Source organism: Camelus ferus, chromosome 35 (assembly GCF_009834535.1).
Source record: "Camelus ferus isolate YT-003-E chromosome 35, BCGSAC_Cfer_1.0, whole genome shotgun sequence".
In the NCBI taxonomy this organism is placed as follows: Eukaryota; Metazoa; Chordata; class Mammalia; order Artiodactyla; family Camelidae; genus Camelus; species Camelus ferus.
Genome location: NC_045730.1, coordinates 24,512,825 through 24,524,864, shown reverse-complemented (window position 1 = coordinate 24,524,864; position 12,040 = coordinate 24,512,825). Strand labels below are relative to the sequence as shown.

General features: G+C 41.9%; 1 protein-coding gene across 1 annotated transcript; it reads right to left on the bottom strand.

The window, feature by feature from the left end:
* Nucleotides 1-207: 207 nt before the first annotated feature.
* Nucleotides 208-4,844, bottom strand: RPP38 (ribonuclease P/MRP subunit p38). The gene is made up of 3 exons (XM_006191606.3): nt 4,556-4,844; nt 3,088-3,213; nt 208-1,152 (listed from the first exon to the last, which is right to left on the bottom strand). Exon 3 carries the CDS (start codon nt 1,140-1,142, stop codon nt 300-302), a length of 843 nt encoding a protein of 280 aa, XP_006191668.2. The 5' UTR covers nt 1,143-1,152; nt 3,088-3,213; nt 4,556-4,844; the 3' UTR covers nt 208-299.
* Nucleotides 4,845-12,040: the final 7,196 nt, after the last annotated feature.

The following is a 12,040-nucleotide window of genomic DNA, read 5'->3' as shown; positions in this document are numbered from 1 at the left end:
ATGTCCTTGCTTACAAGCACTGTACTAGCCTTTTAAAAAGTGAATTCACACAAGCACGGGCATCTCTTTCAGTACACCTTTGTTTTGTTACTCATAGGCCTCAATGTTGTCCTCACTCAGCGTATAAGCCTCAGTCTTAGCTCTGTTCTACAGCCACACCTTCTAGTGGAACTAAAGTGGTACTAAACAGTGTCCCAAGAATACATGTAAGAGTAACTCATTTTATTCATTTCAAGGCTTCTTTACGAGCTGTCGTTTTACAACTATATATGAAGTGACAAGTTTACACAAGATGACTTTCAAGTTGTTTTTTTACTTTTGGGTGGTTTCCTTATCTTGTTGGGGTTTGGAATCAGTTTCTTTATTCTCAGGGGTTGTAACACAACAGCCTCCTGATGGTCGGCGAGCTTTCTCTTGTGTTTAGAGAGATCTTCAAAGGATGTTTCCAAAATCTCTTTGTCTTGGCTTTCCAAGGATTCAGTCTCTGGGTTCTCCTTGGGGTCTTCAAGTCTGTCTGGAAGCCAAGGAACTCTCAGGCTGGGGACTCTGGGAATGATGGCCTTCACCTCCTCAACAAAGGCAGCGGTGTTTTTTCTGAACCCCAGGGCCAGGACGCACTTGAGGCCAATGACGGGAGCGATCCTCTCACTGAGCCGGGGGACCTGGCAGGCGGGGACAGTCCTGCTCACACTCAGCTGGACCAGGTGTGCGGTGATGATGGCAGGCTTGGCAGACTTGCACACCAAGGCTAAGAGCAGCTCGTTCCTTTCCAGAGCCCTGGTGACCTCATTGACTCCGATTGCCAGCTGCTTCCTGATGTGGGCAGGGGTCCACCCTGAGGCCTGTTGGTTATCTTCCAGCTTTTTCTCCTTCGAGTCCTCACCAGTGTCCATGTCCATGCTCCATGTGTCTCCGCTCTGTTTTTGCAAAGGGGACTGCTTTTTCTTTCTCCTCTTGTCCTCAATCTTCTGAAGCCCAAGAGATTTAAATCTGTCTTCGAGCGTCTGTAGTATGAAGTGCATATCCTCTCTCTCCAGGGCACCCCAGCACGTGACGTATGGGTTGTTGAGTGACGTCTTCACAGGTAAAGGTCTCGTCTTCCGCACAGAGCCCCTCCCTGACGCTTGGGGGGCTGCGGCCATCCTGAAGATCCTTCAGAGGCAAAATGACAAAGGAAGATTTGTGTTAACTAGGAACACACGTCTTAAGAATATCTTGGTTGTACTCTTTCTGATTCTTGAAAAGCTATCATAAGCCTGCTTATATAGGACATACATCTACTTTGGTCATTTATTTTCTCCATTTTTTCCCCTAGGACTTAAGTCTTCATTCACATACAGGCAATTTCTCAATGTTTTGTGTTACTGCAGTCACAGTGAAATTCTATTTGTTTATTTCACTTATTAAAAGTGTTCCAGGTTTCTACTTGTTCAGAATTATCTTCTTAAGGATCCACAGTATTAATCTGATAAGATTTTTTACCATTTTCTAAATTGCTCTCTAGTTAGGCTTCCATTCATCCATTCAGCAAATATTCACCGAGCACCTCCAACTTGGGGTTGTAGACACTGGGGTTCAGCCTTGAACAAGTGCCCACATCCACCTCCATGAATCTCTGCTTCCACCAGCCCGCAGCACACAGTCTGTGAGCACCCTGGACACCTCTGCCATTCGGATTTAATCAGGTGTGATTTTTTTTTAAGAATTGGAACAGTAATGTACACACTTGACTAAAAACTCAAATGATACTTTCATTTTGTGCCCTTCTGTAAGTCTCCCTCCCTCCCTGGACCCCTAAGTTTCTTACACATCCTTCCTAAAACACTAGTATACAGATTCCCCCTTCCCTCAGTCATTCTGAGCTGGCTGTTCCTCCAGCTGACAGTGTGATGAAAGGTGATGGATGTGTGATGAAAACTAGGGGAATTTTGTAATGAAACTGAAAGATACTACCCCATTAAGGCAAAATAGTAAGAAGAATCCTTACTGGGGAAATGTTATAAACCACTGTTCTGGAGAGCACATCCTGTTTATCCTGCCCAGAGGCAAATGTATATTCCTCTTTCTTCCCTCAATTTTCTCCTGCATTTTCTTCCTGGGCTCCGTAGGGAGCTATAGGGACGCATGTTGCAAAACTGAAGGAAGTTAAACAAAACGGCTCTGGAGAAGACTGGAGTTTGGAACTGTCCCTCATTTCAGGTAACCAGATTTTCTCCTTCCAGATCATTCATCCCACCAATGCCTGCCCTCCCCAAAGTGCTTCAGGCAGGATTAATGAAATCTCCTCAATTAACTCCCACCTACGAGCCTGGCTGCTGATATTGAAGAGCAGGTGTCCCCGTGGAGGGGGTCAGAATGCAGGAGGCACTTTCCCCATGAAGTATCTGATCCTCCCACGATTCCTGTGTAACTGCCCGACATGTGGATGAGGAAACAGATTCAGGTTAAATACCTTGCCCAAGTCACAACTGGTTTCCCAAATCCAAATCTGATGCTGTTTCACTCCTGGCTGCACCTCAGAAATAACCTGTGACTTTTTTAAATGTGTAGGTGCTTGGTCTTAACCCCAGATCTACTAACTTGGAATCCCTGAGAACATGGCAGGGCACCTGTTCTTGTAAAAGGTGTCCAGGTGAATCTGATACAGCACCGGGGCTGGGAACCGCCAGTGTAGGACAGAGGGCCTTTCCGTACTGGGCGGGCCTGAGAAACAGTCTGACCGCTACTGGCCTCCGATGTTCCTCCTACATCACCTTTGCACAGAAAACCAAATTCAGCTCCTTGGGGTGAGAGCTCAGACCTTGTCAGTGCTGCCCACTGCTAGCAATCTGGTATCTGCCTAAGCTGCTTCCTTCACCCAGCCCTGCCCTGCAGCCCTCCCCATTCCTGTCATTCCACACGCCCCTCCAGCTCAGGCATTAGGAGGCAGCTTATCCAGTTCCAGTGAAGTGAATGGCAGAGGCTGGCACCAGGCTGAAGGTGGTCAGGAAGTGACCAACGATCAGGGTGCTCTAACAGAGCTCTCCCCAAACTACAAACTCCAGTTAATGTGCCTCAGCATTCAAAGAACATGGAATAAATACTTACAGTGAAGTGCTCTGGGCCTCAGCTCCTCCTGTCTTCAGAATCCAGTAAGGGCGACAAGAGCCAAAGGCTTCAGATAAGCAGACTCTCACGGGATATAATCCAAAGTCAAAGTAGAATAAGTAACAGCTTTGGAGGAAGAGAAAATTAGCAAAGCCTTGCTGAGGTGCCCTTGGAGGCCTCTACTGCCCACAAGGTCAAGTGTAAACTCATCAAGGTGGTATCCCAGGCCCTCCGCACTCTGTCCCCCATCTCCCCATAAGCCTTTCTTTCTCCCCACGCCCCACTACTGGACCAGACCGTCAAATGAGGGCCCCAGTTCCTCTCCTCCACGGCTTTACACACATGTATACATGGTTTCCTCTGCCTGGAAAACTCCCGCCCTCAGCCCCATCACCACCTATCTTACTTGAACGCTATTGATAGATTATCCATGACACACCAAGCCAGAAAGATTACAAATTAAAGCAAAAACAGTCACTGGACTCACTGGGCCTAGAAACTAGGAGGAAGACTTACAGTAGGTAATAATGTTAAGATGTGATGCACATTATGGTCAGGGATCTACAGGATCCTAAGCAGGAGGGGGTCAGGAGGGCTTCCTGGAGGAAGTGACCTTTTAACCTACATCTGAAAAATACCTATCAAAGGGAGTGCCTATTAGGAAGAGCATCCCAGGGAACAGCATTAAAGGAAATAATGTAGTGTCACCAGGGCAGAGATTCTAGAGAGAGTGGTGAGATATTGAGGAAGGCAGGAAAGGTCCATATAGTGGAGACTCTTGCAAGTCTTACAGTGGAAAGCGACTGAAACGTTCAAAGAAAGGGAGTGGTATGGTTAGAAAGGCATTACAGAAAGATCTTTGTGGACTCGGGCCAGGAGGGGGTCCTTTGCCAAGAGTAGATCCAGCAAAGAGGCTCCGGAGTTGTCCTGGTAAGAAACGATGGTGGCCTGCACGAGAATCGCTGCAAAGGGGATGTTGAAATAGTTAAAAGACACAAGCTGCTCGACTTAGTGATCGACTGGTGGTAAAGCAAAGGAAGGACTTAGAGAGGACTCCGGGGTTCTGGATCCGGTAGCCGAGGGGATGACAGCCCATCTCCCGTGGCTGCATTTCTGACCCAGAGTTAAACCCTCCCTACTGTCTGCCGCCTCTCTAGCTAGTGTCTACCTACATTTTATTTAGCACAGGCAACTGCAGTTATTTTCTTGCCCACCTCCATTTCTAGACTGCGGAGTACAGAAAGGCCAGGGTGGGGCTTTATCTGAATATTTCTCGTATCCAAGATACGCTCAATTCAGGCAGACAGCGGAGCGTGAGCCAAGGCTGGGACGCAGGAAAATAACACAGATCCGGATGGAGCGGCCCCAGGCAGCGGGATCACAGGCGCGCACCCAGCCGAGATCCAGGCCCGATCCTTCCAGGGGTACCGCTCCGAAAAACAGACCCCGGCACGGACCCCCCACTCACAATTGCCGCTGCACAGGCTCCACGTGGGCCGCGCGGCGCGTGCGCAGAGCCCGCGCCTTCTCCAGCCCCGCCTTCAGATGGGGGACGAGGCGGAAAGGCTCAGAGAGCTTCTCGTTTCCTCCTTCTGCGTTGGTTCACTCCCAAAAGCGAGAGTCGGACCAGGGCGTCGGGACAGAGCGAGGCCCGATCTCTAAAAACCCTAAGTTTAGAAGCGGGGATGGGGAGGGTTGGGGGGAGGAGTGAGAGGGGTGGGGAAAGTGAGGGGATGAGCGGGCGGCACAGGAAGGATCCGGACAAGACCCTCCACCGGCAGTGCGCAGGCGCAACATCTGTCTCGCGAGACCTCCCGTTGCTGGATAACCGGCTTTCTGTTATCTGGGGCGGGGTCTGGGGACCAGTCTGCCTTTGTTAGCCGCCTGGAGGCTGGTTGTCTCGCCTCACGCCGCTCCCTCTTAACTCAGTTTCTACCTTTTAGCGCCTGCAAGAATCCAAGCCCCTCTCGCTGTTGTTTTTGACTTGCCTGACGGACGCAAAACGCCGACCCAGTGCCCCCATCACCGAGTCCCTGCCGAATCTCCGGCACCGATGGAAATCAAGATGAGTGGGGGATAGGAGAGTGGATTGAGGGAACACTGTAGGAGACCGTGAGCCCCTAGAAAGAGGAATGTAAAGGCTTCCTTGAGTCCTGCTCCAGCAGTTCCGAAAACTCCCCCAAACGTCCACTGTGTCTACTCCAGCCAATGGAGACTTTAATGGGTTACGGAGTCGCTGGGAAGTCGTGGGCAATTGTGAAACGGCTGAAGAACATTTTCAAGGTGAGGGATCTGAATCTGTTGATTTACCCTTGGTGAGAACTTGAAAGACCAAGACCGTAGGTTGTTTCTGACTCAATGAGCCTTCTCCCTCCCCAGCCCCTTTCTTTTTCTTTTCCAGTCTAACTTAGCACTTTTTTTACTTCTGAACATCTTCATCCTTTTCTCAATCTCTTCACTGCTCGTTTTGTTTCCCATTCATTGATCTAGTTTCTATATTTTCAATTTTCATCACCTACATAGTACCTGACTGGCCATAGAAAGAAACAAAACACTATTATGTGTGGGCAAAGAGTGTTACAGGTTACACAGGGTAAAGTACAATGTGATTTTTTTTTAAATCACAATTAGAAAAATTAAAAAGGACAAATTTACAACAACTTTGAGTGTAAAAACAGGCTTTTGTTTCATAAAAAGAATAGTGACAAACCATCATCATGATAAACTGCAAACATGGCAGTTCTAGAGTAGTCTCAGATCATGAAGAATTTTGAGGGCAGCGAGCCCTCAATGTCCAACAAAATTCCTCTGTTCTTGAAATGTCACTTACCCTCTCAATTCAGCTTTGCCCTGTTTTCTATCATGCCTGCTGCCTTACTCTTTAGTAACAAGATGGGCATTTTGGGCATTGGAAGGCAAGAAGATTGTGTCTTGTGGTTTTTTTGATAAAGTACTCAAAATCTTTGGTGGGGTCTAGCCTTTATTACTAACACTGATAAAGGCTGTAACCCTATGCCCTAAGGCAAATCAAGTGAAAGACAGTAGGTACAACAACAGTGCTGGCTATGTTTCATAATAGCTTAGACTTCATAAATCATCCAACCCTTGAAAAATATTAGGTACCATCTAATAAACTCTTGAAAGAGCTTCAGCACCCACCCCTCAAATAATGTTTTAAAAGTTAAGGCTAATTACTCTCAAATGGACACAGTTTTGAATGTAACTTAACTTTGGCCTTTGATTTGGTAAATTGCTGACTATGGCTATCTTTGTTAGATTTATACTGAGTTAGATTACCTGGGCCCAGTGATTTTTTTCTGGCTTCTTACAGGATCAATGCAAATAGTCATGTTTAATGGTGGCACAGCTGAGATTAAATAAAATGTTGAGTATAAGAGTCATTGCAAAGTCATAATTTTTTTCAAAGTAATGAAAATATAGTACTTCATCTATTGTAAAATTACAGGCTAATGACTTAGTCCTACAGAGTGCCTCTCAAACCTTCTTCAGTGAACCCACACTGACTTAAGAACTAATAAAGTATCATTTCAAAGTTTAAATAATGATAAGCATAAATCACATTTTATGTGGTGCCACCAAATACATCTTTAAAGTTCTCAGTAAAAACTTTTGGATTAAAAAGATGAGAAGTTATTCAAAGTGGAAGGTAATTATTTATCATTTTAAAAGAATGAAATATTTGTGAATCTTATTTTTAAAAAATAATCCAATAAATATTTTAATATCAAAAAATATAAAGTAGACTCAAATCTCACTTTTAAGCTGTAAGACAAATAGAAACATATGTGATTGAAATGCTAGAGCAGCGGGAAAGAAATATGTGTAAGTTTTTGTTCCCCTAAGGTTTCAGATTTATAGCTTGATCGTGATCTCAGTTTATATTTGCCCTATGAAGATTCACAGCCACAGTATTCATGCCTCTGGAGCAAGGCCAGCTAAGGTTGAAATCCTAACTTCATCACTATCAAGTCACATGACCCTAAAGCAAACTAATTAACCCTGTCTATGAAGTGATAAAAATAGGAACGTGTTCTGAGGATTAGAAGAAATAATCTACTTAAAATGCTTGGCATGTACAAAGTGCTTAATAAATATAACTGATGAATCCAATGACGATCTGAATTAAGAACTAGGTTACTAAAAATTAACTGTGGCCCCTATGATTTTAGTGTTTCTGTTCTAAGACTAGCAATATGAGTTTTACTAAAATGAATAATGTCTTCCCATTTGTACCACACAAACATTGCAACAAAAAAGGAAAAAGAAGAAAATTCTATGTCCCAGTTACTTCTAAACACATTTTCTTTCAGTGTTCCCTTTTAACTTGTTTCATATTTAAATGTGTATTTATATTGTTAAAATAATAATAGGGATTAAATTTTGTTTTCTGATTTTCTTTCCATATAGACATTTTTCTTCCATGTTTCTCAGAGACTTCAAGTTATCACTTTAACTCTTACGTATTTGGTATCCTATACTGAATGATCAGTTTACTTTTTAATGATAACTGTTAACAGTTATTTTACCCTACAAATCTTCAATTTAATCTTTGAATAATAAAGCATTCTTTTCATATTCACTCTAGAATTGGACTATGGTTAGACTTATATGCTTGCCAGGATGAGAAGTAGAACCAGTAGGAGATATATCAACAAACCCTACTCTCAACAGAAACTAGGACAATGGAGTGGAGATACTTTTACAGGTGTCTCCCATCAGATATGGAGGCCTTGCCCCAGGAGGAATCACCAGGCTTTAGGCCAAGACCCAGGTCAGACTGCAGTCAAGCCTGGCCCACGTGGTCATGGGGAGACATGAGAGGTTGTCAGAGGGCCGAGGCAGAGCAGTCCTTCTATTAAAAAAGAGAAATTTGGAAGACCTTAAATCAGATGGCCACAAAGTTAGTCTGGGATTTTTTTAATAAATTTTATTTTTTTAGAGCTTTTATTTCTAAAGGAAGGGTCCTAGAATGATAAGATGCTAGATTTTAGATTTTCCCTAGGTCCTAAAGAACCAGCATCAACTGTGGAAATGATAGAAAATGGGCTTCAAGAATCTGTTCAAAATAAGCCATAGACATACATAAACAGGCCCTATACTTCTAGAATTATTTAAAGTATAGATATTTATGTGAATTAAATGATCACAGGATTCTTTTTGAAACAGTATGAGAGCAAGTGATCAAGAAGCACTTTTAAGATAGAAATGAGCACCTGTGTCTCTGTATATGTATTAGGTACAAAAAATATAAATAACATTTCACTTTGTTCAATAGTATTTCTTGAGCCTCTTTTATGTGTTAGGCAATGTTCTAGCTGCTTGCTATGTAGGATTGAAGAAACCATTGCTCTTTCTTTTCTACCTCCCTTCCTTTTTTCAATAGAAAGCAGTATTTATTGAATTCTAATTGTTGAGGATAAAGCAGTGAACCAAAATTCTGATGGAGGAGACAGACAATATACATATATGTATACATATACATATATATGTGTCAGATGATTACATGCTATGAAAAGAAAGAAAGCAGAGAAAGAAGGAAGAGGGTACTAGTATGGGGTGATAAAAGGCCTCACTGAGTAGTGACATTTGAGCAAAGACCTGAGGAGGAGAAGGACCAAGGTGTGCAGAAACCCAGGGAACAGTGTTCAGAGGTGAGGACCCTCAGGCAGGATGGTGCTTGAGCTGTTAGAACAGCAAGGAGGCCCCATGCAGGGGGAACCCTTTGAGAGAAGATGAGGAGAGGAGAGAGAAAGTGGCTACAGGCTGTAGATCAGACTAGAGATACTTCTTGTCCTGAAGGCTTCCTGGAGGAGGTACCCTCTAGGCTGAATCTTAAAAGAGGAATTGGTCAGTTAAGAAGGTAGGGGAAGGGCACCCCAGACAGTGGAGCAGCAGCAGCTCTTCAGACACCTGGAGAAAAGGGGATGTATAGTAGTTCAGTGTACCTGGGAGAGGGTGTGTGTGCTTGTGGGGAAGGAGAGCAGTGAGATCATGGACCACCACATATATTAATCAGTGGCTCTACTGAGGCAAGCCAAGTTATCATTTCAGACAATAGATCTCCAGCCTGGCTGCATCACTCCTGAGGATGGTTACTTCTTACTCCACAACCTTTAAATTGGAAATCACTGGTGGTGGGAATTAGGCATCTGGTTTGTGTTTGTATTTTTCCTCCCAGATGATTGAACTCACAGCCAGAGTTCAGAAGTGCTCATCTCGACAGTAATATCCACAGCGACCTAAAGCTTCAGTGTGATTCCTATCAAAATCCCAATAGGTATTATTTGCTGAGATAGAAAAACCCATCCTAAAATTCACATGGGATCTCAAGGGACCCTGAAGAATCAAGTCAATCTGAAAATTAAGAGCAAAATTGGAATGTTCACACTTCCCAATTTTAAAAACTTACTAAAAAGCTATAAATCAATATAAACCAAACCAATGTGGTATTTCCATAAAGACAGACACATAAACCAGTGGAATACAGAAACCAGAAATAAACCCTCATATATGTGGTGAATTATTTTTTGACAAGAGAGCCAAGGCCATTCAGAGGGGAATGGACTGTCTTTTCAACAAAAGATGCTGGAAAAACTGGATATCCAGTGCCGAAGAATGAAGTTGAATCTTTACTTACACTTTATACAAAAATTAACTCAGAATGGATCAAATACCTGAACTTAGGAGCGAACATTATAAAACTCTTAAAGCATAGGAGTAAATCTTCATTTCAAAATGCATTTGGCAGTCATAAGTTGGATATGATACCAAAAGCACAGGCAACAAAAGAAAAAGTAAATTGGGTTTTCATCAAAATTAAAATTTCGTTCATTAAACAACACTATCAAAGAGACTGAAAAGACAACCCACAGAATGGGAGAAAATATTTACAAATCATATATCTGAATAAGGGATTAATATTCAGAGCACATAAAGAAACAGAATATATAAGAGAAAACTCGACAACAAAAAAACCAATTCAAAAATAGGCAAAGGACTTGAATAGATGTTTCTCCAAAGAAGAAAAACACATGTCTAGTAAGTACTTGAAAAGATACTCAGCATCCTTTGTCAATAGGGACAAGCAAATCAAAACCATAATGAGATACCACTTCACAAGGATGGCTATTATTAAAATAACAGAAAATAAGTTTTGGTGAAGATATTGAGAAGTCAGAACCCTTTTACACTGATGGTTGGAATAAAAATGGTGCAGCTGCCATGGAATAGAGTTTCTTCTAAAAGTTAAACATGGAATTACACTATGACCCAGCAATTCCACTCCTGGGTACATACCCAAAAGAACTGAAAGCAGAGGCTCAACAGATACTTGTAAACCAGTGTTCATAGCAGCATTATCCACAATAGCCAAAAGATGGAAACAATTCAAACATCCATCAATGGATGAATATATAAAATGTGATATATACATATAAGGGAATACTACTCAGCCCTAAAAAGAAATGAAGTAGATCATCACATCCTACCCAGTGATACCGGATGGCAGGAAGTTTTCCCTCATGCATTTTTTCTATCAGCAAGAAAAATCCTTCTAAGAAGCCCTAACAGGCTTCCTTTTGTGGCTTATTGGACACAATTGCTAACATGCCCACACCTACACCAGTCACTGGCAGAGATGAATGAATCAAACAAGACTGGCTTAGACCAGTTGTGAGCCTTCTCCTGGAGATGGTCCCTGAGCATCTGATGGCTCCATAGCTAAACAGAAGTAGGACTGTTGACAAAAATGAAGGGGGAAATGGCTGCTAGGTGGGAAACCATTGGTATCCCCAGTAGGGAGACCTTTGGTTTAAGGGTGTTCAGTTGCAGAGTATGTTAATTGGATATTAACATGTAAAACACATACAATATTATCACTAAATGGTGGGGAACAAAATTATGAGCCATGGGTACTTTAATTCAGCCCTGTCTACATATCATCATTGAAACAACACAAATGGAAAGTGGTTGGCAGTGGTGCCTTGAGAAGATAAAGTCCTGAGCTACCATTATATCTTAATAGGTTGGGTAAAAAGTGGAAGATATTTATGAACTTTCACTTTGAAAACTCTAAAATATAAATATTAAACTAAATGAAGATAAAAATGCATATGGTCAGATATATTCTTTCTCTGAAATTTGTTACAGCGATAACGTCTTGGTTAATTTTTTGCAAGGAGTTCTCTTAAAAATACCCTAACTTTAAAATGACAGGAAACATAACTTTCCATGCCTAGGTGATGTCTACTTAGTTGTTCATTTGAGGAAATTGTATTCATTGTTTGTTGCTTCAGGAAGTTATATTTATTAAAATGTTTATTGTAGGAAATGATTTATTCATCTAAAGTTGTGACATAGTCACATGCACCATAGTCGCTAATCCAGTGTTAGGACATCACTGACTTTATAACTTTACTAGTTTAAAAGTGACTGGACCCAGTTGCTTAGTTGGAAGGTATTAGGAACTCTGTTTTAATTTTCTCCCTATGGATCTGTTTGTAACAAATTCAATACTACTAACAGACTCATTTCATATACACAACACAAATACAAGTCTTTTCACTTCCACACTTGTGAATATTCATCATTGACAGATATTTAGACCAACCAGACTGTGAACAAATTGAACCAATCACACAAAACCATGTATCAGAAATAGCCATATTTTAGTAGTTAATGTAACATTTAAAACCACTTACATTTATGGGGGAAAAGCTACTATTTCTGATTAGTGACTAGTAAAATAGATTAAACTCATCACAGAAAATGTAACAAGCAGGAAAAATAAATGGGTGGAAAATTTTCATCTATGTTTAAAAGAAAATCTTTGAAAATGCAGTTTGCTTCATATATAAATTTTATTTTCCTGTGTAGCCAGTATGAGCTCTTCAAAGCCAAAAATCATTATAGCTTTTCAAACTAGAAATGAAAA